Source organism: Pelodiscus sinensis, chromosome 18, assembly GCF_049634645.1.
Source record: "Pelodiscus sinensis isolate JC-2024 chromosome 18, ASM4963464v1, whole genome shotgun sequence".
Taxonomy (NCBI): Eukaryota; Metazoa; Chordata; order Testudines; family Trionychidae; genus Pelodiscus; species Pelodiscus sinensis.
The window spans coordinates 33,220,331-33,248,204 of record NC_134728.1 but is presented as its reverse complement, the minus strand read 5'-3'; the positions used below and the strand labels follow the sequence as shown (position 1 = coordinate 33,248,204).

The window sequence follows — 27,874 nt, the reverse complement described above, 5'->3', positions numbered from 1 at the left end:
GCAGTCTTGGAAGCCACCCTGACTAGCAGGTGGCCGGAATTGGTTTGGCCTAGAAAATAGCTAGACAGTGCTGATAAGGAAGGCCAGGCTGCCATGTCTGATTAAAAATTAATTAGTTATGGCGTACAGCAAAAATGGCTGTTGCATTGGAAAGAGTAGTTCATACAATGCATTGGTTAGATGGAAAATATTTTTCTTTCACGGTGAATATTATATAGTGAGTGACTTTTTTTTTTGTTCTCTTGAAAATGGTAAATGGGAAATTAAGGTTTTTTTGAATGACACTGGAAAAACTTTTGTGTAGTTACTAGGCTCGTTTTATTGTGTGAGTTTTTGACGTTGCTATATCATCCCCATTTTCTAGTTCATTTCCTGGCATTTTTCAGATCTCTTCAGGAATAGGGGAATAACAGTCAAGTAAACTGTGACCAAGTACTGGAAAAGTTGAGTGTTTTATACAATTTAATGTTACTGGTTCATATGTTTGGGCTACTATTCATAGGCAGCTTTTTGAGGGATTGTATAAAGTCTTAGACTATTTTTGAAAGTTAGTGTCATTGCTACTTTATCTGTTGTAAGCTGCTAAAAATGCCTCTTGTAAGCTGAAAGGGCACCCTTGTGTTGCATCTCAAATGTGCTTTTGGGTGACTATGGTATAATGGAGACAAGCGTAAGAAGCTTAGCACTGCTTTTTTTTAATGATTAGTGGCAGGGACTGAACTTTGGGAGGACTGACGATGTGAGACAGCATGCACTCATAAGCAGGATAGCCACCTGTTAGCAGGCTGCCTAAATAAACGTCTGTTCCCATATTTCCAGTTTCACAGGTAACTTAGCCACATTATCTTGTTTGGCTTGGAGGCAGTGATTGCTAGATACACGTGCTGCTCTAGCAGCACTACACACACCATGAATTAAGGAGACACGTGGATGTGCTCGCTTCATTCTCCTTTTTCCTCTCCATAACTTTCAGGAACAAGTATCTTCTGTTAAACAGCCAAGAGCTTAACGAACTGAGTGCAATCTCCCTCAAAGCCAACATCCCGGAAGTAGATGCAGTTGTCAACACAGACAGGTAGGGGGCGGCTGTAGTTTTTGCAGCCTGCTAGTTTAAGCTTCCTTAAACGCTGAGAAGTTCGGTGCGTGCTCGCACTAGAGGTTTTGTCGATCTGCGTCTGAAATCCTTCGCGAAGCCTCGTTCCCTTAACGTCCGCAAGAAGGTGCATTAGCATAAGCACTGGGAAACGATGGGCACGCCAAGAGATGTGTTTTCATGTCACGTGGAAGAAGCTAGGCACGTCCGTATCAAATAGCCGTGCTCTGTAGGGCCGTTGCATCGCTAGGTGCAGATCCCGACCGGCTGCGCTGTGTTCATAGCAACGACTCCGGTGGCGGGGACGGTGGCACCGGATTCCAGCGTGTGGCCGTGCTCCCCACGCTCTGTGCTGCTGAGCAGGGGCCCTGGCCTTTCTGACCGCCAGCCTGCCAGTGGCTGTGGGAAGTGAACTGCAGCCCCCCTAGCTCAGGACTAGCCCCCAGTGCTATTTTGCGGTTGGGCTGTAGGCCTGGCCTCAGTCCCACATGACCCCAGCTGGCTTCTGAGTCACTGCAGTGAACAGATGTGAGCACCTGCTAAAGGGGCGTGGGGGCGGCTGCTGATCCAGTTCGGCCACCCTGCCCTAACGTGTGTAAACCCTTTGGAGTGGCCCCACGAAGGTGTCTGATCCGTGTGACCTCTGGAGACCAGCCCTGGCACACGGCCCCACTCGTGTGCGAGACACAAGAACCCAGCTCTTCCCTCTGCAGGGCTCCGGCGACAGCAGACCAAAGCGCCAATGGCTCCGACCAGAAAGCTGGTGTGAGCGCAGCGGTGCCTTGACTCGGGAGGGGTCTCTGGCGCGGTGGGATTCCCCAGTTCTTTGCCAGCTTCCTTCTTAGCTGCCCTGTTGAGAGATCCCCACCCCGGCGACCGAGCCCTCTCCTCCTGGGCGCGGCTACCCTGCTTGTCCTGCGTCAGCCGTGCAGAGGGAGACGCTGCCCTGCGTGGCGTGGCCGCTAGGAGGGGGCGGGGGAGGCGGCCGTGCGGAGGGAGGCGCTGCCCTGCGCGGCGTGGCCGCTAGGAGGGGGCGGGGGAGGCGGCCGTGCGGAGGGAGGCGCTGCCCTGCGTGGCGTGGCCGCTAGGAGGGGGCGGGGGAGGCGGCCGTGCGGAGGGAGGCGCTGCCCTGCGTGGCGTGGCCGCTAGGAGGGGGCGGGGGAGGCGGCCGTGCGGAGGGAGGCGCTGCCCTGCGTGGCGTGGCCGCTAGGAGGGGGCGGGGGAGGCGGCCGTGCGGAGGGAGGCGCTGCCCTGCGTGGCGTGGCCGCTAGGAGGGGGCGGGGGAGGCGGCCGTGCGGAGGGAGGCGCTGCCCTGCGCGGCGTGGCCGCTAGGAGGGGGCGGGGGAGGCGGCCGTGCGGAGGGAGGCGCTGCCCTGCGCGGCGTGGCCGCTAGGAGGGGGCGGGGGAGGCGGCCGTGCGGAGGGAGGCGCTGCCCTGCGCGGCGTGGCCGCTAGGAGGGGGCGGGGGAGGCGGCCGTGCGGAGGGAGGCGCTGCCCTGCGTGGCGTGGCCGCTAGGAGGGGGCGGGGGAGGCGGCCGTGCGGAGGGAGGCGCTGCCCTGCGTGGCGTGGCCGCTAGGAGGGGGCGGGGGAGGCGGCCGTGCGGAGGGAGGCGCTGCCCTGCGTGGCGTGGCCGCTAGGAGGGGCGGGGGAGGCGGCCTCGTCCAGCCTGTGTACGCCGCAGGGGACGTCCCGTTTGCCGACGGCGCTGGTGAGCTGTCCTAGGCCGGCGCCCACCCTTGTGCAGAGTTCTGCTCTGCGGGCTCCAGGCTGCAGCCGCTGCCGCCTCCTTGAACCACCATGTCCCTCCCTAGCTCGTCTCACCCTGTGCCTGCAAATTCTGTTCGTGGCTCAGGCGCCACTTCTGCCTTTCCCGGCGATGCCGCTGTCTGGTTGGGTCAGGCGCGATGAGCTGGGCAGGCTTTCCTGTGGGGACGAGCTCACTTGGCTCTGCCTGGCTCTGAGTCCAGTAGAGACACTGTGCTTGTCGAACCAAACTCTCCCTCCCCCGTCCCGTTCTCACGCAGAACCGTCAGGCCTGCTGCTCCTTCTGAGCACTCCTGTTTCGTTGCCATTTGAAATATTTCCAGTCTTTTTCCTGCGTCCTTTAGAAGTCTGGTCTGCGACGGGAAAAGGGGGCTGCTAACCAGGCTGCTGCAGGTCATGAAGAAGGAACCGGCCGAGTCCTCGTTCAGGTGGGTTCCATTTACCCTGGGGTACGTGGCTCTTTGCGGGACTGGCAAGACTTGCTAGTGATCAGTGCTTGTGACAGCTGCCGTATTGTATTATCCGTGGGGAGAAGACTTGCAAGGGCCGATCCGGCTTCTCAGGTGTAGTGCGTGGAAGTGACTCTTCAGTGGAATCAGTTTGCCCCTTTTCACTTGTGTGCTGGAACGAAATGGCCAGGGAGGCCTCGTTCAGCCTGAAATGTGCGTGCTAAATTGATCTTTACTAGTTCAACAAGGCTCCTGGGGAAAACTCCATTTGTATTTGTTTCAGGTTTTGGCAAGCAAGAGCAGTTGAAAGCTTTCTCCGAGGTGCCACTTCCTATGCAGACCAGATGTTCCTGCTAAAGAGAGGGCTCTTGGAGGTAACCCCCTAGATGTCTGCTCTGGCCTACGTACACTGGAACGAACTTAGCTGGTATCTCCATGGAAATGGGTGGATTTAATTTTAAGAAAATTCAGGCACCTTAAGAAAGGAGAGCTGGAATTCACTGCAGTAATAGGCAGCTCTTACACCTAGTGCGACACTTTTGAGAGGTGTAGCTTTGTTTTCAACAAAATCAACTTTTTAAGGGGTGGTCACATCTGGTAGATCTGTGATTCTAGGCATCTGAACGGTTGTAGGTGATCAGAGTTAAGGTTGGGCTCACTCCGAACCAGGGAATCGGTGCAGGTCCTTACAGTATGCAGATTCTAGGTGACTTGTTTCTACCTGAGGGCTTGTCTCCACTGCACCGGGATCGATGCTGCAGCAATCGATCCACCGGTCGTCGATTTATCATGTTTGCTTGGATGCAATAAATCGATCTCCACGTGCTCGCCCATTGACCCTGGCTACTATGCTCACCCTGGTGAGTAGCAGGTGTCGATGGGAGAGCGGAAGACCTTACAGCGCAGACGACGTAGCGGTGAGTACGTCAACTTCAGCTAGGCTGGAGTCATGTAGATTAGATGGGTGGCGGGGGGGTAGCATAGACAAGGAGATCTTAGCTGCTCCGTTTGTGGGTCCTACAGGGGAAAATCACCTGATTCACCTCCTCCAGAAAGTGTACTCGCGTGTCACTCGGAAGCAGTAGCTGGGTCGCAAGCATTCGAATCTGCGTTCTGCTGACGTAGGCTACGATGTGGCGGTAACCCCCTTTCCTTTCTCGCCAGCATATTCTCTACTGCATTGTTGACAGCGAGTGCAAGTCCCGCGATGTGCTTCAGAGTTACTTCGACCTTCTGGGAGAACTGATGAAATTCAACATTGACGCTTTCAAGAGGTTCAACAAATACATCAACACGGACGAGAAGGTGAGTGTCCTCGGGAAGCCAGCCTCCCTGCTCTGTGCCAGGTGCAGTGCTGTGCTGAGCTGAGTTAATTGCCCCTTTCCGTCTCTGAGGGATGGTTTGGTGTGGCGGGAGGGGCTCAGACACCTTGCTGCTTGCGTGGGGCCTGCCTGGCAGCCCATCTGGCTCTACCCGGCTGGGCGGGAACGCCCAGGGGCGGTGGTCCCGGGATATTCAAAAGACCAGTTTGTGCATCTTCGTATCCCTTCCTGGGCAAGCGTCCCATTGCCTGGAGCGCTCCGGCTGTGACAGGGAGGGGTGTCGGCCATGGGCTTCGGGTACATGGGCCCTGGAGTGGTCGGGGCGCTGTACTCGGAGGGACTGTTGGGGGAGCTGCACGCTGGATGCACAGAGTGTGAAAGGCTTCGCTGTAAGCCGGGGGCTGGAGGCTGGTCCTCGACACCAGAGTCCGCTTGTCCTCGACACCAGAGTCCGAATAGCTGTTCCTGCCATGTAATGCCGCTTGTTACTGCATTCAGCATTCTCCGCACGTGTGAAACTGCTCCTCCAGCGCCCGCCTCTCATGTCACTGGCAAACCTAGCTCTAAAATGGCTGTCTTCAGTTTCAGATCTTTTTGAACCAGATCAACAGTTCACTGGTTGACTCAAACATGCTGGTTCGCTGCATTACCTTGTCTCTGGACCGATTTGAGAACCTGTCTGATATTAAAGGTAAGGGAAGACTTGGCAGTTCTGGGAGAGGTTGTGTCTCATGTGACTTGGCCCGTGTGCATCCTGTGAGCACCAGCTCTCTGCTGCGCTGCCACCTTGCCGGGGAGGGGGGAGCCTTCAGCAGCAGACCCCTCGCAGTAACAGAGCTCTGTGCCAGCCCCGTCTGACCCCACACAGCCGTCTCCTCCAAGCCAAGTGTCCCCGTCTGTTCTGAGGGACGCCCAGCCTGCCTGCAGCTCTGAGCACAGGGCCTTGTCAGGCGCGGGTTCAGACACTGCTGCCCGGCCCTTCCATCCACACTTGCATTCCTGTGTATCGAAACTCTGCAAAGCTAATGCTCTGGTTCTGGCCCCACAGTCGCCGAAGTCTTGTCGGAGTGCCGCCTGCTGTCGTACATGTCTCAGATGACCATGAGAATGTCCTTCCTCTTCCGCCTCATCAACATCATTCATGTCCAGACGCTCACGCAGGTAAGAGCTGGCACGGCGATAGCATTGCTGCGGCCGAGCGGGTGCTAGGAGCATTTCTCCCAAGCTAATTCTCTGATCACTGGAATGCTTGATCTCGCCAGTACGCTGCACCTTGATTCTCCGTTTCTCCTGCCTTCTAGGAGAACGTCAGTTGTTTGAACACAAGCCTAGTTATCCTAATGCTGGCCCGGCGGAAAGACAAGCTCCCCTTCTACCTGCACACGCTGCAAGAGATGGAATACACCCAAAAGTACCCCGGCTTCATCCTCAACAACTTCCATAGTCTCCTGCGCTTCTGGCAGCAGCATTACCTCAACAAGGACAAGGACAGCACCTGCTTAGAAAACGTAGGTGGAGTCTCCACTGCCCTGGGAGACCGGGTCTGCTAGTGTCCCTGCCTCCCAAGGGAGTGTCCCTAAAGTGCTTGTGCTGTCTCGGCAATCCCGTGCCAGGTCACCCACTCGGGAGCGGGAGGCAGCTGTCGGGCTGGAATCCGGTCTGCCCTGGGACCGGCTCGGGGGGCAAAGGCCTTAGGCAGGGTCCTGAGGAGTCGGTGCAGAATTGTTCCCTGGAACTTGGCAAGTCTCCTTGTCAGCGTCCCAAGCAATGGGCTTGTTCCCCTTCCTTGGGGGCGAGGAGGGTGAGGGGCTATTCTGCCCCGGCGCCAGATCAGGAAGCTTTCCCCTGACTTGTGCTAACGCCCCCGTCTGCCCCCCGGATAGCCACGCCTTTCACATACAGCTCTCCAGCTTCCTCTCCGCCACAGCACTTCCTGCTCGTTCGCTCGCTTCGCCCCTCTAGCGTGGCAGCACCTCGGGGTTCGGCTCACGCCAGCAGGAAATGGTGCTCCTCTCCCACGGCTTAGTCTTAAGGGATCAGGAGTCCAGTGGAACCCTTCCTTGCCCCGTTGTCTCTCTCCAGCCAGGGCCCGCTCCCTGGTGCAAACCGCGGACTTGTCCTCTGCTCCATGGTGGGAGTAGCATGGGTGGGGCAATAGCCCCTCGGTAGCTTTACTGACCGACATGCCTGTCTGCATTGGATCAAATGCTGAGCAGAATTCCTCTGTGCTAGAGCGGGCAGCAGGTTGGAAATGGAGCGTTCACCGTGATCGGCTTTGACCCAACCCAAGGCCCATAGAAATGTCTCCGTGTAAAATCGGCTGGGAAACTTAGCAAGCAAACATCCTCTGCAGCATCTAACCCAGGCTGGGGATGTTACCGTGTCATCGATTTCACCCATCACCCTGGGCTTGTCGGTTAATCCTACTAACCACACTCTCTCCTCCCCCCCACCTTGCAGCCTGTGGGGAGCGCCTCTCCCTCATGGACAGGGGCTGCTGTTGCCTCTGTATCAGAGCCAGTCTGCTCCTGCCTGCCACCCTGCACTGCTGCCTCTGATCCAGGGGTTGGGTACCCATGATTCCCTTAGGGCCAGCCCCGCCCCACGCAGTGTCCTGGCGAGCGGGTGACCGCGTGGGCCTTTGGGTTTCTCTGCCTGGTGCTCGGGGAGGGAGACCAGCTCGTATCTGGGGGCAGCTCAGGCTCACGCTAACGAGCATCAGGGATATTTGCAGCCTGTCACCTGACTGGACTCTCTTCCCCCTCAGAGCTCCTGTATTAGTTTTACCTACTGGAAAGAGACTGTCTCTCTACTGCTCAGCCCCGACCGGACGTCCCCCTGGGCCATAGTTAGCTACATTGAGGAGGCGTATATGGACATCGACAGAGACTTCGTGGAGGAGTGATTCCCCAGGCTGGCTCCAACGGAGTGTCTGGCAGATGGTGGATTTTCAGGGATACGCTGCATCGTGTGTGCACCAGCTTGGAACCATGGATGTTAGTGCTTTAAGACCCTTCCCCCGCCGCGGCTCCTGCAGGAAAGGACTTTCTTTGGAAGCTCTCTGGGCCTGTTCAGGGATGGATCTTCCAAGCATCTCGGGATACAACTAATCACCTGCGAACCCCGCCCCCGTGCAGTGTGCTAGCCACGCCTTCTCCCTTGGCCACAGGAGCTGCGGCTTCTCTGGCCACTCGAATGAAGCAAGGCCCCAGGCTGTCCACAGCACGGTGCAGGCCGGGAGCGCGCTTTGCGGGGCTGGGCTGGGTGCGCGCTTGGAATGCCTGGCTGCGGTAGCTCTGGCCACCCTGTCCCATCCCTGTTTGGATTGTTTGGCGCTAAATCGGTGTGCCCCCGTCTGCGCTGGGGCGGGGTCTCTGCTCCTGCTCTCCGGTGGCGCTCTCCTGCCGGGAGTGTCCCGCAGGGCTGCCGAGCCGAGCGCAGGAGCGGGCAGGGGCTGAAATCACAGCCAGGGCTCGGTTGGCCCAGGCATTAACATTAAATGGACTGATTTTTAAACCCGTGGCTTGTCCCTTCTTGGGTCACTAATCTCAAGGCAGTTTAAAGCTTGGAGCCTGGCGTTTGCTGTGGGGTTCCCCACGCTGCCCGGCGAGCGCTGACGCGTGTGCCTGGAAGCCTAGGGCGGGCTGAGCTTGCTGTGAACACAACGGTGCGTTCCAGGTGCGGTATTGACTGGCCGAGGCGCTGGGGACAGACCCACCTTTGGTCCAAGTCACTTTAAAACCCCCGTGTGGCAGAACTCTGCTGCCTCGCCGAGCCTGCCTTTCCCAGCGGGCCCGAGCAGGTCGCGGGAGGGCCGCGTGCCGCGTGGCCCATGAGTGGAGTGAGTCGGTGCGGCGCTGGAGCCTGGTGGAGCTCCCGCGTTCACCGCAAAGCTCCTGCATCTCGCGGGCGCCCTGGGGCCGGATTCCTCCTCCCCCCAGACGGCACGTGTGCGTTGGGAGCGGCTCGTTGCCGCGAGAGCCAGTGAGGGTATTTCTGACCCCGGGCCAGCACCTCCCCCAAGATCCCGTCTGCCGCCGGAGGGGAGGGCAGGGCAGCTCCAGGGGCCAGACGCACGGTGCTGGTGGAGCCTTGCCAGCCGAAGGAATAACCCTGCGAGGTCCAGGCCCTGGCCTTGGGGGAACTGGCCTGCTGCTGCCATGTGCGGGCTGGGCTTGGCTTGGACAGGGCCATCCCACTCCCCCCCCCCCCCCCCCCCGTGCTGTTCATGGGCAGCCTGACAGCTCCCAGTCAGGAGCAGGGGACTGTCGAGTGCCCAGCTGAGCCAGCCAGGGACTTGGACAGCCTGGCCTGAGGGAGACACTTAACCCGCAGCTCCAGGCGATGCCTCTCCTCCCAAGCCAGGCCGCCCGGCGGCCGCCTCAGCTCTCCAGCCACCTTTCCTCGCAGCAAGGGCCCTCTTCTGCCGTTGGGCTGCTTTGCGCCCCTGCCTGCTCGGAGCTCTCCTAGGCGGGCCCTTGCAAATCCAGGCCTGGGCCTAGAAGGCGAAGGTTACAAGAGAGCCCTTGCTGGCATCTCGCTAACTTGCTTCCGCTAACGAACGGCTGCTGTGCGTCTGCAGAGGACCGGCCCTCGGCACTCTGTCTAGGAGGGGTGGGGCCAGGCTGTGCGCCCCTCCTGGCGCCCCTCTTCTGTCGCGGGCCAGTGCCTCAGACGCCCTTTCTTCGAGTGCCTTGGGCGGTCAGGCCTGCAGGCAGCTCCAGGGTCTGACTTGTGGAGCCAGGACTCGTTCATCACCTGGCTCGGACTGATCTGGGGGGCTTGGGGCAGGTGCACGGAAGCAATCCCCCCGCCCGCCCCGAGGGGTGGCTCCGAGCTGTGACGGGGCAGAGGACCCTCCGTGAGCCGAGTTTCTAACACGACTGAGTAGGTTGGGGTGAAAGCTCGCGCCCTTGGCTTCCAGGGACTCCGTTGGCATTAGCTGCTCGGGGAGCCCCACCCTGCAGGGGCCAGGGCCGACCCGGCCCTGATCCTGGCTGAGGGGCGCTCCGATTGACGTGCCTCGCCGGGCCGGCCTGAGGGACCACAGGGCTTGCTGCTGTGGCTGGAGCAGTGTCCGGGATGCAACGTTTCTGGCTCGGTGCTCTCCCAGAGGCTTTGCTGAGGGTGTGCTGCTGCTCTTGCCCACGACTAACTGCGAACGTGTGTCCATGGAAGCAATTAAAGACTCTATTTTAAAAGCTGGGTGGAGCGGTGTCTGTCTTCAGAGGCCCTGCCTGGCTGCGCCCCTCTCCCACGCCGCTGGCCGGGCCGGGCTGCCTGGCGTTCCCTCGCTCAGGCCCTGGCCCTGGCTGGCAGGTGAGCGCTTGAGCTGCTGGGTCGGGCGGTGTGCGGAGAGCACCGTGGGGCTGCCCGCTGCTGGCACAGACAGGCCCAGGCTGGCGAGCCCGGAAAGCCCTCAGCTGAGAGCAGGAGGCAGGACGTGGGAAGGTTCCTGTGGCAGTGGCCAGGTGGGCCGGGGCGGGGGGCTGGTCCCGGCTGAGCCTGGCAGGGCTCTTCCCTCTTGCTGTGGTTCCTCCCAGGTTTTACTGTGGTGGGGGCCGTGTCCACGCTGCAGCGCCATGCCCGTGGCTGGCCTGTCCCCGGCTGGGCCCAAGCTGTGGGAGGCTCCCCAGGATCCAGCCCCAACCCAGCGGTCTCCCCTGCAGTTTGTGGCACCGCCAGGCCAGCAGCAGGTGCGTTACTGCGGCACAGCCGGGCCTTCCGCTGGCTTGTCCCCACAGCCCCAGTTCTGCGTCTCCCCGCTCCTGGAGCAGCTTTGCCGGCCACCGCTGATCGGGCTGGAATGGCAGCCCAGGGCCCTCAGCCGCCTTCCCCTGAGCCGGGGTCGGCAGCCTCCCCTCGCCCCGGGCCAGGCCGTGCTGCAAGAAGCACTCGGCTGGGACCGTGGCTCAGATGGTTCAGAGATGAGGGCGCTGGGCCGGGCGCTGCCCTTGTGTCCCGCCGCCGCCCTGGGGCAGGTAACGAGCTTTTTCCAGCAATGGCGGCTGCTGGACTAGCCCGACTGGCCCCTCCCGGCTCGTGTCCCGCAGGACCCAGGCTGAAGCGCCATGCCAGGGAGCCAGTGCCGCCTGCGAGCTTGGCTCCCTTCCCCTGGGGGCCTGGGCCTGGGGCTTCCTGGCTGGCGGGCAGGGCTAGTGCCATGGCCTCTGGGTCCTGTCCCCCCGGGCGCCTGGCGGGCTGCTCCCTGCACAGCCGCGGCCCTCAAGGCCCCGAGGTCTCAGCCCAGCGCACAGGCCCGGGGCTGCCCCCCCGCCCACAGACAGCAGGGAGCCGGGCTCGTGGGAAGCTGCGTTTATTCCTCGGGACAGGCGGGCAGCGGCTGTTGCAACCGGTTGCTCGAGACCCGCAGGCGGGCGCCGTGGCTCCTACTCCTCGTGCTGCCAACAGAACAGAAACGTGGACTCAGGCCCCGGGCTTGCAGGGGCGGCCCCTTGGCCCGTTCCATAGCCATAGCCACAGCCCCAGGGGCTGGTGCAAACCCGGGCCGGCTCCTGGCTCCCCTTCCCTACCTTGGAGGTGATGACGTCCCTGGTGCGGACGCGCAGCTTGTTGACCTGGGTCTCGGCGATGTCGGCTCGCTCCTCGGCGTCGTCCAGCTCGTGCTGCACCTTGCGGTACTTCACCAGGTTGGAGTTGGCCTGCTGCTCCTGTGCCCGGCAGAGCAGGGGGTGAGGGCAGGGCTCCGGGGCCCCAACCTGCCCGGCACTTCTGGGCAGCACCGCCCCTCCTCTGCCCGGCTGGGCCGGGGCGAAGGGTCCCCCTCCCAGCCGCAGGGGCTCGCCCTGGGGCGGGCTGGGCCTGGCACTTACCGCCTCCTCGAACTGGCGCTTGTAGCTCTTGACCTTGTTCTGCAGTTTGTCAATCAGGTCCTGCATCCGCGCCAGGTTCTTCCTGTCCTCCTCCGTCTGCAAGAGCCCGCCGGGCCGTGAGCCTCAGCCCAGGCTGCCACCCCCCAGTGTCCCTCCCCCACTCCCTTGGGCCCCTCCCCACATCCCCCGCTTGCTGGCTGATTCCCCCCCCCCCCCCGTGGAGCCTGAGCTCTGCCCTGCTTCCAGCTCCGGGGCCACCCCCCAGCAGCGAGTCGAGAGGCCAGGGGCCCTGTGTGGCGCTGGGCTGAGTGGGGCGAGGCCGGGGGCTTTCCCACAGATGTGCACTGTGCTTGGGGGGCTCCCCATGGCCGGCGGGGGTCAGGCTGGGGCCCTGGCACTGCTGTACCTGGTAGGTCAGCTCCTTGACCCTCCTCTCGTACTTGCGGATGCCTTTCTGGAGCTCAGCCATCTTCTTCTGCTCCACGTCCAGCTCCCCCTCCAGCTCGCGCACCTGTGGGCAGAGGCGGGGTCGCTCGGGCTCGGGCTCTGGCGGCCTGGCCCAGGAGGGGCTGGGGATGCACCTGGGGCTCTGGGCTCTGGGCTCCTGCCAGCCCCTGGCCCAGCACTGGGGGAGGGGAGGGGAGGGGACGCCACCCCGGGGCTGGAACCGGCCCTGCCCCCACTCACCCTGGCCTCCAGCTTCTGGATCTGCTTCTTGCCCCCCTTGAGTGCGATCTGCTCGGCCTCGTCCAGGCGCATCTGCAGGTCCTTGATGGTCTGCTCCATGTTCTTCTTCATGCGCTCCAGGTGCGCGCTGGTGTCCTGCTCCTTCTTCAGCTCCTCCGCCATCATGGCCGCCTAGGGCCAAGGGGGGCTGTCAGTGCGGACGAGGGCCCCAGGCACATGGCCCCCGGCCCCCTCCCGTGCTCGGGGAGGCTTGCGGGAGCCCTGGCACTGGCTGCATGCCGGCCTCCTGGAGCGCTGCCGCTTCGGGGCGGTGTCCCTGGCAGCTGGGCGCTTGGCCCTGCGGGAGGTGCGTGTGCACACAGCTGGGGTTTGTTTCCACGGGTGGTGCACATCTCGAGCCTTTGTGCGCACTCAACAGTATTCCACACATGGATGGAAAAAATTAGCGGGAGCATTGGGCAGGGAATTTGATCAGTCAGCAAGTACCAGCCTGGGCCCCAAGTATCTAAGCTGGGCTCTTCTGCCCAGCAGGGGAAGAGCCGGTGGCTGGAAATTCAGCACAAGAGTCGGCCGGGCCGGGCCTGTGACGGGGGTAGGGCTGGGTATTGCAGCCACTGGTACGTGTGGGGTGCAATGCGGGCCCAGCGGGGGGCTGGCCACTGGCTCTGGTTCCAGGGGTGGGCGCAGGTGGGGCTTGCACGTGTCGCTATGGGCGTTAGCTGTCAGCTCAGCCGCTGGCCCTGGAGCGCCCCTCGCAGGAGCGCCCGCCTGGGAAGAGCAGCCCAGCAGGGGCCATGGAGCCGGGAAGCAGCTACACTGAACGGGCGGGTCTGGAGCGTGGGCCGGAGCCTGAGCCTGCGTTGACCTGTGAGCCACACGTGCGGCCCACTCCGTGGCCGAGGAGACGCCAGGGCCCTGCAGGCTCCGCCCGTTCGTCCTCAACCAGCTCCTCTTCTCCGGAGGCTCTCTGCTCCGGGGGGCGGGGGGCCGGGGGGGACCCTGCAGCGCGGCTTGTTCCACCTTTGCTGCAAGCTCCCCAAGGCCCCTGCGGGGGGGGGGGTTATTCCTGCGCTCTGTGGCAGCAGGCGGGCGCCGCGCGCTTTGGGGCCGCTGGGGAGACGGGCTCTCAGACCCGGGCTGGTGGCGGCGGGGGCAGGGGCGTCTGAGCGGCTGTTTGGGGGGGGGGTATTGCTGGCGGGGGAGGGGCACAGGGGCGCTTTGGGCCTGGCTGGTGCCTTGGAGTGGAGCCCCCCAGGCTGGGCCACGGCAGCCCTGAGCTCAGGCATCTTGCCCTGAATTGCCCCGGGCAGCCCCCTATACGACACGGCGGGGGCGATACCCCCTGGAGCTGGCCAGGCTCTGGCACGGGGGCCTTTAGCTCAAGCCGGCCTGGGTCCCAGGGGACGTTTCACAGCAGGTCGGACGTGGCACAGGCCTGCGTGGCTACCCCGCCCCCCCCCTTACGTCAGTGATGGCTTTCTTGGCCTTCTCCTCGGCGTTGCGACACTCCTGCACGGCCTCCTCCACCTCCGAGCTCAGCTGGGCGACGTCCGACTCCATCTTCTTCTTGTGGTTAATCAGGCCCGTGTTCTGGAGCAGCAAGAGGGCGGGGTCATTCGCCCGCAGGGCAGGGCGGGTCGCACGGGGACGGGGCCGCTTGTGAGGGGGGCAGGGCGGGTCACACGGGGACAGGGCTGTTTGCACGGGGGGCAGGGCGGGTCGCACGGGGGCGGGGGGGCTTGTGAGGGGGGCAGGGTGAGGTGCACGGGGCCAGGGCGGCTTGTGAGGGGGGCAGGGCAGGTTGCACGGGGACAGGGCTGTTTGCACAGGGGGCAGGGCGGGTCGCACGGGGGCGGGGGGGCTTGTGAGGGGGGCAGGGCAGGTTGCACGGGGACGGGGCTGTTTGCACGGGGGGGCAGGGCGGGTCGCACGGGGACGGGGCTGTTTGCACGGGGGGCAGGGCGGGTCGCACGGGGGCGGGGGGCTTGTGAGGGGGGCAGGGCAGGTTGCACGGGGACGGGGCTGTTTGCACGGGGGGGCAGGGCGGGTCGCATGGGGACGGGGCTGTTTGCACGGGGGGCAGGGCGGGTCGCACGGGGGCGGGGGGGCTTGTGAGGGGGGCAGGGTGAGGTGCACGGGGCCAGGGCGGGTCGCACGGGGGGCAGGGCGGGTCGCACGGGGGCGGGGGGGCTTGTGAGGGGGGCAGGGCAGGTTGCACGGGGACGGGGCTGTTTGCACGGGGGGCAGGGCGGGTCGCACGGGGGCGGGGGGGCTTGTGAGGGGGGCAGGGTGAGGTGCACGGGGCCAGGGCGGCTTGTGAGGGGGGCAGGGCAGGTTGCACGGGGATGGGGCTGTTTGCACGGGGGGCAGGGCGGGTCGCACGGGGGCGGGGGGGCTTGTGAGGGGGGCAGGGCAGGTTGCACGGGGACGGGGCTGTTTGCACGGGGGGCAGGGCGGGTTGCACGGGGACGGGGCTGTTTGCACGGGGGGCAGGGCGGGGCGCACGGGGACGGGGCTGTTTGCACGGGGGGCAGGGCGGGGCGCACGGGGACGGGGCTGTTTGCACGGCTCGTGCCCGGGCGGGTTGCACGGCTCCCAGGGCCAGGCCCGGATGGGGCTGCCCGTGCGGAAAGGGCCGGGCGGGGGCTGGCAGCCTCTGGCCCGGGGTGCAGGGCTCCAGGCCGGCTCCGGCTCACCTGGGAGTGCAGCAGGTTGACTCTCTCGGTGGCCTCCAGCAGCTCCTGCTCGGCCAGCTTGCGGCCCCGCTCGGCCTGCTCCAGCGCCGCCCGCAGCTCCTCCACCTCGGCCAGCAGCAGGTTGTTGCGCCGCTCCAGGGCGGCCGCCTGCTCCTTCAGGTCGTCGTTGTGGCGCAAGGTGTCGTCCAGCTCGATCTGCAAGTCCTGCCCCGCCCCCGCCCGCACGGAGTCAGGGGAGGGGGCCGGCCCGGGCGGGGGCTGGGTGCAGCTCGGGGCCCGTAACCCCAGAGCGGCCTGAGCCTCCGCCGGCCGGACCCGGCTTGGGGCTGGCAGCAACCAGCCCCCCCCACGCACCCAGACCCGGCCCTGCCCTCCGCGCGGCTCAGCCCCCCCCCCACGCACCCAGACCCGGCCCTGCCCTCCGCGCGGCTCAGCCCCCCCCCACGCACCCAGACCCGGCCCTGCCCTCCGCGCGGCTCAGCCCCCCCCCACGCACCCAGACCCGGCCCTGCCCTCCGCGCGGCTCAGCCCCCCCCCCACGCACCCAGACCCGGCCCTGCCCTCCGCGCGGCTCAGCCCCCCCCCACGCACCCAGACCCGGCCCTGCCCTCCGCGCGGCTCAGCCCCCCCCCACGCACCCAGACCCGGCCCTGCCCTCCGCGCGGCTCAGCCCCCCCCACGCACCCAGACCCGGCCCTGCCCTCCGCGCGGCTCAGCCCCCCCCCCACGCACCCAGACCCGGCTCTGCCCTCCGCGCGGCTCAGCCCCCCCCCCACGCACCCAGACCCGGCCCTGCCCTCCGCGCGGCTCAGCCCCCCCCCCCCCACGCACCCAGACCCGGCCCTGCCCTCCGCGCGGCTCAGCCCCCCCCCCCCCACGCACCCAGACCCGGCCCTGCCCTCCGCGCGGCTCAGCCCCCCCCCCCCCACGCACCCAGACCCGGCCCTGCCCTCCGCGCGGCTCAGCCCCCCCCCCCCCCACGCACCCAGACCCGGCCCTGCCCTCCGCGCGGCTCAGCCCCCCCCCACGCACCCAGACCCGGCCCTGCCCTCCGCGCGGCTCAGCCCCCCCCACGCAGCCCAGACCCGGCTCTGCCCTCCGCGCGGCTCAGCCCCCCCCCCCCACGCACCCAGACCCGGCCCTGCCCTCCGCGCGGCTGAGCCCAACCAGCCCCTCCCCCACACCGACCCAGCCCTGCCCTCAGTGAGGCTCGGCAGGTGCCAGGGCGCCGTAATGCCCCCCCCCACGGCCCCCGCCAGGGCAGTACTGCCCCCCCCACGGCCCCCGCCAGGGCAGTACTCCCCCCCCCCCCTCACGACCCGCGCCAGGGCAGTACTCCCCCCCCTCACAACCTGCGCCAGGGCAGTACTATCTCCCCCGCGCCAGGGCAGTACTCCCCCCCCCCCCACGACCCGCGCCAGGGAGCCCTAAACCCCTTCTCCTCTCCCCCCCCCCCCCCCCCGGGCGACGCCAGAGCCCCACCGCTGACCTTGATCTGGGCCTGCAGCTGCCGCACCAGTTTCTGGGACTCGGCGGCCTGGCGGTTGGCGTGGCTCAGCTGGATCTCCATCTCGTTGAGGTCGCCCTCCATCTTCTTGCGCAGCCGGACGGCCTCGTTGCGGGCCTTGGCCTCGGCGTCCAGCGTGGCCTGCATGGAGTCCATGGCGCGCTGGTGGTTGCGCCTGCGGGCGGGCAGCGGTGGATCTTATGCCGGGGCCGAGAGCTTGCTGGCAGCCTGCCCTCGCCACGGTGTGCCCCCCCCCCCGTGGCCACGCCAGTGCTGCCGCGAGCCCCCCCCCCGTGGGCACGCCAGTGCTGCCGCGAGCCCCCCCGCCCTGTGGCCACGCCAGTGCTGCCGCGAGCCCCCCCGCCCTGTGGCCACGCCAGTGCTGCTGTGAGCGTCCCCCCCCCCCGGCCACGCCAGTGCTTCCGCTAGCCCCCCCCCGTGGCCACGCCAGTGCTGCTGTGAGCGTCCCCCCCGTGGCCACGCCAGTGCTGCTGTGAGCGTCCCCCCCCGTGGCCACGCCAGTGCTGCTGTGAGCGTCCCCCCCCGTGGCCACGCCAGTGCTGCTGTGAGCGTCCCCCCCCCCGTGGCCACGCCAGTGCTGCTGTGAGCCCCCCCGTGGCCACGCCAGTGCTGCTGTGAGCGTCCCCCCCCGTGGCCACGCCAGTGCTGCTGTGAGCGCCCCCCCGTGGCCACGCCAGTGCTGCTGTGAGCGTGTCCCCCCCCCCGTGGCCACGCCAGTGCTGCTGTGAGCGTCCGTCCCCCCCCCGTGGCCACGCCAGTGCTGCTGTGAGCGTGTCCCCCCCCCCCCGTGGCCACGCCAGTGCTGCTGTGAGCGTCCCCCCCCCCCCCCCCCGTGGCCACGCCAGTGCTGCCGCCAGGCCCATGGGCGAGCGTGCGGCTGCCAGCCATGCCGGCGGGTGGCCCCCACAGGGAGATGGGCACAGGCAGGTGCTGCCCCAGGGCCCCCCCACCTGAGGTTCTCAAACTCCTCGTCCTTCTCCGCCAGCTTCCTCTCCACGTCCGCCTTGATCTGGGACAGCTCCAGCTGGATGCGCAGGGTCTTGCTCTCCTCGTGCTCCAGGGCCCCCTGTGGGCAGCAGGTGATGGGCACTGGGGCCCCTCTCCGGGGCGCCCCTTGGGCTGTGCGGAGCGGGCGGCTGCTGGAGCCGGGGTGGGGGGCGGGGGGAGCAGCCCAGGCAGGCTGAGCCAGCCAGCCGCCCCCTGCTCTGAGCACAGGGCCCAGCCCAGCCCTGCTGGCGACCGGGGAGCCCCCAGGACACAGGCCGTGGCTCGCCCCAGGGGCGCAGCAGGGACCTGCCGGCCAGGCGTGGGGCTGGGGAGCGTTTGAGGGACGAGGGGCCCCGGGACAGGGCCGTGCCCAGACCCCTGAGGCCGGCGGGGCGGGGGCTGCTCCGGGCGTCGCCCAAACCCACCTCGGCCTCCTCCAGCGCGGCCTGGATGTCGCTCTTCTCGCTTTCCAGGGCCTTCTTCACCTTCTCCAGCTCGTGGATGGTCTTGCTGCTCAGGCTGATCTGGTCGGTCAGGTCGGCGATCTCCTCTGGGGGGACGAGGGACGTGGGGGGCTGCATTGCCCTAGCCCCCAGCTGCGGGGCCCTTACCCAGCCTCATGGGGGTCTGCCCCCCTCCCCGCCCCCGCCGGCAGCCCCAGGCCCTGCGGCAGGCTCCATGGGCAACAGCAACTGCCCCCACCGCACTGGCCAGTGGGGCAGAGACGAGCGCTCGGCAGGCAGCCCCCCCCCCCCACGCCCGGCAGACCCTGGTCGAGCGACCACCACAGGCAGCCGGGGCCTTGGGCCCCCCAGTCCAGCAGAGCCTGGGGCAGGACAAACTGCCCTGCCCTGGCCGAGGGGGGGCGGCGGGGCTACAGCCCTGCCCAGAAGGGAAGTCTGACTGCCCCCCCCCCCGTCTCAGCGCAAGGGCCCACGCTGCAGGGCTGCCCGGGGCCCCGCCCCAGGGACAGCACAGGGAGGGCAGCGGGGCTGGAGCCAGCCATGCCCAGTCCTGGGGGGGCAGTGCTGAGAGCCACAGCCTGGTTGTGCCCAGCCCTGGGGGGGCCGGAGCCCTGGGGGGTCGAGCCCGGGGGGGGCGGGAGCCCGGGGGGGGCGGAGCTGGGGCTGGAGCCCGGGGGGGGGCGGAGCCCGGGGGGGGCGGAGCTGGGGCAGAGCCTGGGGGGGGCGGAGCCCGGGGGGGCAGAGCTGGGGCAGAGCCCGGGGGGGCAGAGCTGGGGCTGGAGCCCTGGGGGGGGGGGCAGAGCCCGGGGGGCGGAGCTGGGGCAGAGCCCGGGGGGGCAGAGCTGGGGCTGGAGCCCTGGGGGGGGCGGAGCCCGGGGGGGCGGAGCTGGGGCAGAGCCCGGGGGGGCGGAACTGGGGCTGGAGCCCTGGGGGGGGGGGCAGAGCCCGGGGGGGCGGAGCTGGGGCTGGAGCCCTGGGGGGGGGGGCAGAGCCCGGGGGGGCGGAGCTGGGGCTGGAGCCCTGGGGGGGGGGCAGAGCCCGGGGGGGCGGAGCTGGGGCTGGAGCCCTGGGGGGGGGGGCAGAGCCCGGGGGGCGGAGCTGGGGCTGGAGACCTGGGGGGGCTGGAGCCCGGGGGGGGCTGGAGCCCGGGGGGGCGGAGCTGGGGCTGGAGCCCTGGGGGGGCCGGAGCCCTGGGGAGGGGCGGAGCCCTGCGGGGGGCTGGAGCTCTGGGGGGGGCGGAGCTGGGGCTGGAGCCCTGGGGGGGCGCAGAGCCCGGGGGGGCGGAGCTGGGGCTGGAGCCCTGGGGGGGCGCAGAGCCCGGGGGGGCGGAGCCGGGGCTGGAGCCCTGGGGGGGGCGGAGTCCAGCCGTACCTTGGAGGTTCTTGTTCTCGCGCTTGAGGGTTTCCAGGTTGTCCAGGGACTCCTCGTAGGCGTTCCTGAGTTTGAAGAGCTCCGTGCTCAGGCTGCGCGACTCCTTCTGCGAGGACTCCAGCTCGGCCTGGGTCTCCTCGTACTTCTGCTTCCACTCGGCCAGGATCCGGTCGAAGTTGCGCTGCTTCTTGTCCAGCGCGGCGGCCGCGGAGTTGGCTCGCTCCAGGTCGATGGACAAGTCCTCGATCTCCGTCTGCAGCCGGTGCTTGGTCTTCTCCAGGGAGGAGCACTTGGCGTGTGCGGCCTCCACCGCCTCCTCCGCCTCCTGCAGCCGGATGGCCAGCTTCTTCCTGCCACGGGCCACGGGCGTGAGCGGGGGTAGGCACGGCGCCTCGCAGCCAACCGCGCCCGCCTCCCGGCCCAGGGAGCTTCCCTTGACTCCCGCGGCCTGGGCGCGAGCCCGGCTCTGGCCACGCCTGGCCCTAGCGGCGAGGGCGGAAGGCGCCTGGTGCTGCCAGGCCGGGGCTGACTGCAGCCTCCCCACGGAGCAGCCCACCGGCCCTGCCCCCAGCCTGGCACTGCGGGATGGCCCCCGCTGGCTCCCTAACCGCGCCCCTTTGCGCCGGGTGCCTGCCACCGGCCGCTGTGTCATGGGCTCTTGCTCTGAGCCGCAGGGGAGGGGCGTGTCAGGGCGCGGCCGCCCAGCCCCTGTCCCAGTGGCCATGGCAGGGTGGGGGGCCCAGCCCTCTCGCGGGCACGAGGCCTCTGCCGCGAAGGGGAGCCCCGCCGGCAGGGGTCTCTGCCCCACGCTGCCCGGGCAAAGGAAGGGGCCGAGGGCTCAGCCTGTGGCAGAAGCCAGGCCAGTTCTCCACACGGCGGGGCCGTCCCGACGCAAACCCGCGGCCACCGCGCACCAGGCCCCCCCGGGCGGGCGCTCCGGCACACTGCTGGCTGGCCGTGGGGCAGGCCGCCCGGCTCCCTCCCTCCCTCAGCAGGCGGCGGTCGCTGGCAGGGGGCTCGGCCCCGGGGAGAGCTGCTCCCAGAGCGGGGCCCTCGCTGGGACTCACTTGGCTTCCTCCAGCTCCTCTGTCCGCTGGATGGCGTCCGTCTCGTACTTGGTTCTCCACTGGGCCACCTCGGCGTTGGCCTTGGACAGGGTGCGCTGCAGCTCGCCCTTGGCCTCCGCCTCCTCCTCGTACTGCTCCCGCAGCAGGTCGCAGTCGTGGCGGGAGGCCTGCAGCGCGTGGGCCAGGGCGTTCTTGGACTGGGGGGAGGCGAGAGTGAGACGGGCGCAGGCTTCCCCAGCCGTCACGCCGCCCAAGGGGGCTCTGGCTAGTGCAGGCCGGCCGGCCCGGGGACTGGTGCTTTCTGTGCCCCAGGCGCCCGTGAGCCCCGAGCCGGCCCGGCGGGGCCACCAGGCAGGAGGGAGGCTGCGCCGGGGTGTGCAGGGAGCCGCGTGCTGGCAGACAGACCCCAGCTCCGTGCACCGGGCTCCAGCCGGCCGCCTCCGGACTGAGCGGCCAACCCCCCGGGGCTGCACTGCAGGGCAGGTCTTCCCCGCTCACAGCTGCGGCTTCAGCCCTTTGCCAGGCTGGCCTGGTTGGTGTGACTGTGGGGGGGGGGGGGTCCCTCAGTCCCCCCCTTTGCCAGGCTGGCCTGGTTGGTGTGACTGTGGGGGGGGGGTCCCTCCGTCCCCCCCTTTGCCAGGTTGGCCTGGTTGGTGTGACTGTGGGGGGGGGTCCCTCCGTCCCCCCCTTTGCCCGGCTGGTCTGGTTGGTGTGACTGTGGGGGGGGGGGTCCCTCCGTCCCCCCCTTTGCCAGGTTGGCCTGGTTGGTGTGACTGTGGGGGGGGGTCCCTCCGTCCCCCCCTTTGCCCGGCTGGTCTGGTTGGTGTGACTGTGGAGGGGGGGGGGTCCCTCAGTCCCCCCCTTTGCCCGGCTGGTCTGGTTGGTGTGACTGTGGGGGGGGGGTCCCTCAGTCCCCCCCTTTGCCCGGCTGGTCTGGTTGGTGTGACTGTGGGGGGGGGTCCCTCAGTCCCCCCCTTTGCCAGGCTGGTCTGGTTGGTGTGACTGTGGGGGGGGGGTCCCTCAGTCCCCCCCTTTGCCAGGCTGGCCTGGTTGGTGTGACTGTGGGGGGGGGGTCCCTCAGTCCCCCCCTTTGCCCGGCTGGCCTGGTTGGTGTGACTGGGGGGGGGGGGGTCCCTCAGTCCCCCCCTTTGCCCGGCTGGTCTGGTTGGTGTGACTGTGGGGGGGGGTCCCTCAGTCCCCCCCTTTGCCAGGCTGGTCTGGCTGGTGTGACTGTGGGGGGGGGGGGTCCCTCCGTCCCCCCCTTTGCCAGGTTGGCCTGGTTGGTGTGACTGTGGAGGGGGGGGGGGTCCCTCAGTCCCCCCCTTTGCCCGGCTGGCCTGGTTGGTGTGACTGTGGGGGGGGGGGGGTCCCTCAGTCCCCCCCTTTGCCAGGCTGGCCTGGTTGGTGTGACTGTGGAGGGGGGGGGGGTCCCTCAGTCCCCCCCTTTGCCAGGCTGGTCTGGTTGGTGTGACTGTGGAGGGGGGGGGGTCCCTCAGTCCCCCCCTTTGCCAGGCTGGCCTGGTTGGTGTGACTGTGTGGGGGGGGGTCCCTCAGTCCCCCCCTTTGCCAGGCTGGTCTGGTTGGTGTGACTGTGGGGGGGGGGGGTCCCTCAGTCCCCCCCTTTGCCAGGCTGGTCTGGTTGGTGTGACTGGGGGGGGGGGGTCCCTCAGTCCCCCCCTTTGCCAGGCTGGCCTGGTTGGTGTGACTGTGGGGGGGGGGTCCCTCCGTCCCCCCCTTTGCCAGGCTGGTCTGGTTGGTGTGACTGTGGGGGGGGGGGGTCCCTCAGTCCCCCCCTTTGCCAGGCTGGTCTGGTTGGTGTGACTGTGGGGGGGGGGGTCCCTCAGTCCCCCCCTTTGCCAGGCTGGTCTGGTTGGTGTGACTGGGGGGGGGGGTCCCTCAGTCCCCCCCTTTGCCAGGCTGGCCTGGTTGGTGTGACTGGGGGGGGGGTCCCTCAGTCCCCCCCTTTGCCAGGCTGGTCTGGTTGGTGTGACTGGGGGGGGGGGTCCCTCAGTCCCCCCCTTTGCCAGGCTGGTCTGGTTGGTGTGACTGTGGGGGGGGGGTCCCTCAGTCCCCCCCTTTGCGGCTCTCTCTGCATGAGGGGAGTGGCCAGGCAGGACGCCCTGGGGAAGTGTGCCAGAGTCTCTCCGGTGGGGACCAGGTGACCCCCCGGGGTGTGGGAGCAGGACCGTGGGGTGGAGCGGCCTGGGGGTGGAGGGACCGGTTGCTGGGGTTGGGGCATGAAGGAAGCAGGCTAAGCCAGGCAGGGGTCCGGGGCCTGTGACCCCCTCCCCCAAGAGGACGCGGACGCTGCGCTGGGTCTCTGCGAGGCAGTAGCCCTTCTGCCTACGGCCTGAGAGCCGCGGGGCGCAGGGTGGGGGCTCCCCGACACGTGGCCTTTTCCAGCCCTCTCTAGGGCCCTGCCGGGCTCCGCGGCTCCCTTCCCGGCTGGCCAGTGAGGCTCCCGCCCCAGGAGCGCTAGGCCCTCCCCAGCTGACCTTGGTCTCTTCTTCCAGCTGCCTCTTGAGCTCCTCGATGGTCTGGGTGAAGGAGGTCTTGCCGCGGCTCAGCTGGTTTATGAAGGACTCCTTCTCCTCCAGCAGCCGGCTCAGCTCCCCTAGGGCCCGCAGCCAGCAGCCGTGAGGGACGCCGGCCCAGGCCCGGCTCGCGTCCTTCCGCTCCCCGGGGCCATGGCGCAGACCTGGCCCTGCCTGCCCGCGGCTCCAGGGGGTCTGAGCCCCTCTGCGCTCCCGAGCTGGGACGTCCAGCCCCAGCCCTGCGGCCACAGCCCAGCGCGCGCTCGGTCACAACAGGCCTTCTCGCGCGCAATGGGCCTCGGCCAGGCCAAGAGCGGCAGAACCTGGTGAGCCTGGGCATGGGGCTGATCTCCCTCAGGCCAGGGACTCAGGGTCGTGTCCCACCTTCCCCAAGCACAGAGCCCGGAGCGCCTGGGCCAGGCCGGGCCCACAGACAGCAGCAGGGGCAGAGGCTGAACTGCGCCGCAGGTAACGCCTGGCAGTTCCCAGCCGAGGTCCTGGCCCATCCCCAGCCACACTGATGCTGCCCCCGGCTCCTTCCCCTGCTGCCGCGGCTCTGCCTCTGGCGCCCGCACGTTCTGCAGCTGGCCGGCTCCTCCGGGCGCCGCCTGGCGTCAGTAATTCTCCGGCCTGCGCCCCGCTGAGCTCTGAGGCAGAAGGAGCTGCCAGTGCCTGATCCCAGGCCCAGGCCATGGCAAGCCCGCCTGGGGCCCCTCCGCCACTCGCCCGGCTGCGCGAAGCCCTCCTGAGCCTACCGTTCTCGGTCTGCAGCCGGCCGCGCTGGGTGTTCACTTCGGCCAGCTGGCGCTGCAGCTCATCCACTTTGGACTTGGCCTCGCTCAGCTGGTCCTCGTAGGTGCGGCACAGCTTCTCCGCGTTGGCCTGCGGCGAGCAGCCGGTCAGCGCCAGAGCCCAGCACGGCCACAGCCGCCCGCTCCGCCGCCCCAGGCCTGGCCTGTTCCCACCCCATGGGCTGCGCCCCCTTTCAGCGGGGAGAGGCCACCTTCCCGTTAGCCTCTCACCCAGAGGCCTGCCAGCACGGGACCCTCGCACATCATCACCACTTAGCACGAGGTCCCAGAAGTGGTTCCATCGCCCGGCTGAACGAGAGCGGGCGCCCGTTGGAACGTATCCTACCTGGGTTTGAATGTTTTCTACACTTTCCAATGTGTAGAACGGCACCCAGTGACTAAGGGGTTAACTCAGGTACCTAGCAAAGGTGTTGGTGGGGGGGGAGGGGGGCAATCAGCCAATAACAACGCAGGTAGGAATTTCAAACTGGAAAAGGGAGGTTTTCTCTCCCTTCTTTGTTTGAGATCAGAGCAGTTTCTCTCAGGGATTGAGGGAAGTGGGAGACGCTTCTCTCCAAGAACGGACCTCTTGAAATGTGCACGGAGGGAGAAGTGCCGAGAGCCCATCAGGGTTCATTGTTTTCCTTGTTCGGGGGTTTGGAAATCATGTCTGAGCTGGCTCATTGGGTGTCTCTCTTGTAACTAAGGACTGCAGCCCGGGGCTTCCCTGAGTATGTGTCAATTGTGGCTATTTACCACCTAGCCGATTTACTCCGCTTGCAACTGTAGCTTTGTTTTTTGAGAGTAACGGAGAGTTTTCTTTTTCTTCTAATGAAGCGGTCTTGGTTGAGTGTTGTGTCCTTAGGACTCGGTGCCTAGATACAAGGGCAGAGTCCATTGTCTGTTTGCCCCAACTCCAAGCAAAACGGAGGTTGCGCAGGGAAGAGCTTTATCTTAGGGAGGTGATTCCCAGGTGATCTCTTCCCTGCAAAAGGCTTTAGTTTTGTATTTTCTTGGACTCACTGGAGCAGTGGCAGCGAGGAACCAGCCTTAATTTTTTGGGGATCTCAGGGGGACTTAGACTGAATAAGTTTGTCTCTGGAAATCAGAGACAGGCTTTGAAGAGGTTATTTTGCTAGCCGGCCCCCCTCTCTGCATGCAGTGTCGGTTGTGGGATTGCACCATGACAGCAGCACAGGGCGCAAGGTGGGCAGTGCTCGCTATATTCTTATTTCAAATATCTGCACTGTAAAAAAGAGGGTGCAAGCTACAAATCGCAGCACTAAGGGGCATGTGACTATTTAACATACCTGGAATGTTAAAAACCATGCAGCGCCGGCTGCAACAGTGCCAGGCAAATGTCTGTTCTCACTTTACAGTGACATTGTAAACAAGCAACAGGCAGCATGTTTGACCATCAATGTAAACACGCTTCTTGTCCGAGCGACTGGCTGAACGAGAAGTAGGACTGAGTGGACTTACAGGCTGTAAAAGTTTTTGAGTGGTGTCTTTTTAAAAACATCTACATTTATAAGATACACTTTCACAAAAAAGAGATTCCATGACTGTACTTGTGTGCGGCGATTTGGAAAATACTAATTATTTGGGGGTTTTACAGTGCAAATATTTGTAATAGTGGTAATGTGGGGTGAGCCCTGTGCACTTTGTGTCCTGTGTTGTGGTTGAGGTTGGAATATTTGAAAATGTTGAAAAATGTGCCAGGATATTTGTAGTAAGTTAACACTGCTGTTCTGTCGTCTGTCAGTGGAATTAAAACTGCAGATAACTGCAACTTTTTAAAAATTGGGTTAATTTGTTTTGCATTAATTGCTTGAGTTTGCAGCAGTTAATCGACCAGCCCTCCAATAAACTCTACAATTGCCCTGGCTGAGCTAAGGCATCGGTTGCACGCTCAGGCTGCAGAGACCAATCTCCTGAGTTAATGGTCCGAGTCTCACTTCCTGGTGCTCTTTGGGCTTGGAGCGAGGCATGTGGCCGTGCCCGTCCCTGCAGGGATGCCAGGTCGCGGTCCTTAGCAGTGTCCCTCCCTACGCGAGCATGGGAATCGCTCACCAGTGCAGCTCTGCTGCTGGGAGCAATCGAGGCAGTGAACTAGTCAGGCCCGGCGGGGCTGCCACCGTTGTGTGCAGCGTCTGGCCACGCGGCACGGCTCTACACGGCCGTGCCTGCCTGCAGTGACAGGTGCCAGGAGCTCGGCCCATTCCGCTTCCAGAGAAGGTTAAAGGGCAGCTTGAGACCCGGGGAGCAAATATTTAATACTGGGCTCTGCGGGGCCTGTGAAACGCTGACGGGAGGCTGTCGCCGACACATTCCGCCTGTCCGGCGCCTGTCTGTACCGTTGCCACAGCGGCCGCAGGGTCGTGGTGGGGCTCTGGGTGAATCTTGCACCCGAGGGCGGCTGTTTCTCTCAAAGGGATTTGCAGGGCAGGTCTCGGGTCAGACATGGGGATCCCAGCAGCCCCTCTGGCCTTGCAGTCTCTGCCCTGGGCCTGCTGCTGCCAGACGCACAGACGGCTCAGCTGGGGCCGACACACACCCAGCATCCAGGGCTTAACGGCTCCAGCCTCGGCTCTGAGCGCAGCGGCTCCAGAGCCCCAGCCCGGAGCAGCAGGGAGGTCAGAGACATGGCCCCGAGCCCCAGGCTCCTGCCCTAGCCCCTGCGCTTGCGTGTTAGAGCCCAGCGCCTGCCTCAGCCACTGCTGCTCTGGGGCACCCGAGCCCCCCGCAGGCCCCTCACCTTGTTCTTGGTGAGATACTCGACGTTGGAGGACAGGTCGTCCACCTCCATCTTCATCTCGCTCTTCTCCTTCTCCAGCTTCTGCTTGACCCGCTGCAGGTTGTCGATCTGCTCGCCCAGCTCGGCCACCGTGTCGGCGTGCTTCTTGCGCAGGGCCGCGGCCGTCGACTCGTGATGCAGCGTGGCCTCCTCCAGGTCCCTGCGCAGCTTCAGGAACTCCGCCTCCCGCTTCTTGTTCATCTCCAGCTGGACGGCCGTGGCGCCGCCCGCCTCCTCCAGCCGCTCGCTCAGCTCCTCCAGCTCCCGCGCCACCTCCGCGCGCTGCTTCTCCACCTTGGCCCTGGCCGCCCGCTCTGCCTCCAGCTCCTCCTCCAGCTCCTCAATGCGGGCCTGGTGGGGCAAAGCGAGCCCCGGGCTAGCGCCGCCTCCGCACCCTCCCACCTGCCGCCCCCAGCCAGCCCGGTGCTGCTCAGCACCTGCCCCCCAGTCTGGACCCAGCTGAGACTGGATTCTCAGCCCCCTGCATCCGCCCCCAACAAGGGCAGCCCAGCCCCAGGGATCTGGTCTGGCCCGTTGGGAGACGGGGGCCCAGCCTGTGACACTTGGATCTGCAGGGCCTGAGGCTCTGGGGCGTGGCCAAAGGGCGGGACCTTCAAGGGTGGCCTCCGGCTGCCGAAAGGCCAGGAGCGCGGGTCACGCAAACCCGGCCCCCGTCACCTGCCGGCCCTACCTGGCACTGGCCTGGCTTGCTCCCCAGCCTGGGCCCCACCAGGCCCGCGCCCACAGGGCTGCTCTGTCCCTCACATGTGGCTACAAGAATCCCTCTCTCCTGGCCCAGGCCCCGTGCGCAGGGCGAGCCCTAGGGAACCGCTGGGCTCTGGGAGTGGCCGGAACATGCCCAGCGAGGCCCCAGGGTGCAGAGGGACAGGGAGACGCTGCCCGGGGTGGAGAGCAGAGCCCAGGGAGGCAGGCCATGCTCCGCTCGCTCAGGGACCTGCCAGCCGGTGGCCTCGGGGCCCTCCCCCCACACACCCCTACCTGCAGCTCCTTGATCTTCTTCTGCAGCTGGGCCCCAAGAACTTGCTCATCTTCAATCCTGGAATTCAGCTGGCTCGTCTCAAACTCCTTCCTGCCCAGACCCGAGACAGAGCCTGCGTTAGCAGAACCCAGCAGCCAGGCCCCTCCTGGCCCGTCCCCCAGGGACCAGTGCAGGAGACTTCCCTGTGCGACCCTGCCCTGCGCCGGGGCGGGTCCCCTGGGGGCGCGTGGCTCGGCCCTGCCCTGCGCCGGGGCGGGTCCCCTGGGGGCACGTGGCTCGGCCCTGCCCTGCGCCGGGGCGGGTCCCCTGGGGGCGCGTGGCTCAGCCCTGCCCTGCGCCGGGGCGGGTCCCCTGGGGGCACGTGGCTCAGCCCTGCCCTGCGCCGGGGCGGGTCCCCTGGGGGCGCGTGGCTCGGCCCTGCCCTGCGCCGGGGCGGGTCCCCTGGGGGCGCGTGGCTCGGCCCTGCCCTGCGCCGGGGCGGGTCCCCTGGG

The 27,874-nt window shown here is 66.4% G+C and overlaps 2 protein-coding genes across 2 annotated transcripts in view; one reads left to right on the top strand and one right to left on the bottom strand.

Annotated features, from left to right (window-relative positions):
• Positions 1–8,144, top strand: part of TRPC4AP (transient receptor potential cation channel subfamily C member 4 associated protein) — a 51,600-nt gene extending 43,456 nt beyond the window's left edge. The window contains exons 12-19 of the mRNA XM_075901491.1: positions 974–1,075; positions 3,202–3,285; positions 3,590–3,680; positions 4,471–4,611; positions 5,211–5,319; positions 5,677–5,789; positions 5,930–6,136; positions 7,396–8,144. Of these exons, the coding sequence (XP_075757606.1) occupies positions 974–1,075; positions 3,202–3,285; positions 3,590–3,680; positions 4,471–4,611; positions 5,211–5,319; positions 5,677–5,789; positions 5,930–6,136; positions 7,396–7,533 (985 nt within the window). The 3' untranslated portion in view covers positions 7,534–8,144. The remainder of the gene's footprint in view (positions 1–973; positions 1,076–3,201; positions 3,286–3,589; positions 3,681–4,470; positions 4,612–5,210; positions 5,320–5,676; positions 5,790–5,929; positions 6,137–7,395) is intronic.
• Positions 8,145–10,928: 2,784 nt separating this feature from the next.
• The window catches only part of MYH7B (myosin heavy chain 7B), a 46,722-nt gene continuing 29,776 nt past the window's right edge, over positions 10,929–27,874 (bottom strand). The window contains exons 28-43 of the mRNA XM_075901490.1: positions 27,383–27,473; positions 26,345–26,734; positions 23,551–23,677; positions 22,757–22,875; positions 20,262–20,458; positions 19,195–19,544; positions 17,785–17,909; positions 17,323–17,438; positions 16,334–16,526; positions 14,845–15,048; positions 13,613–13,738; positions 12,149–12,319; positions 11,868–11,972; positions 11,462–11,557; positions 11,162–11,299; positions 10,929–11,029 (exon numbers count right to left, since the gene is read on the bottom strand). Coding sequence (XP_075757605.1) covers positions 11,018–11,029; positions 11,162–11,299; positions 11,462–11,557; positions 11,868–11,972; positions 12,149–12,319; positions 13,613–13,738; positions 14,845–15,048; positions 16,334–16,526; positions 17,323–17,438; positions 17,785–17,909; positions 19,195–19,544; positions 20,262–20,458; positions 22,757–22,875; positions 23,551–23,677; positions 26,345–26,734; positions 27,383–27,473 — 2,560 coding nt within the window. The 3' untranslated portion in view covers positions 10,929–11,017. The remainder of the gene's footprint in view (positions 11,030–11,161; positions 11,300–11,461; positions 11,558–11,867; positions 11,973–12,148; positions 12,320–13,612; positions 13,739–14,844; positions 15,049–16,333; positions 16,527–17,322; positions 17,439–17,784; positions 17,910–19,194; positions 19,545–20,261; positions 20,459–22,756; positions 22,876–23,550; positions 23,678–26,344; positions 26,735–27,382; positions 27,474–27,874) is intronic.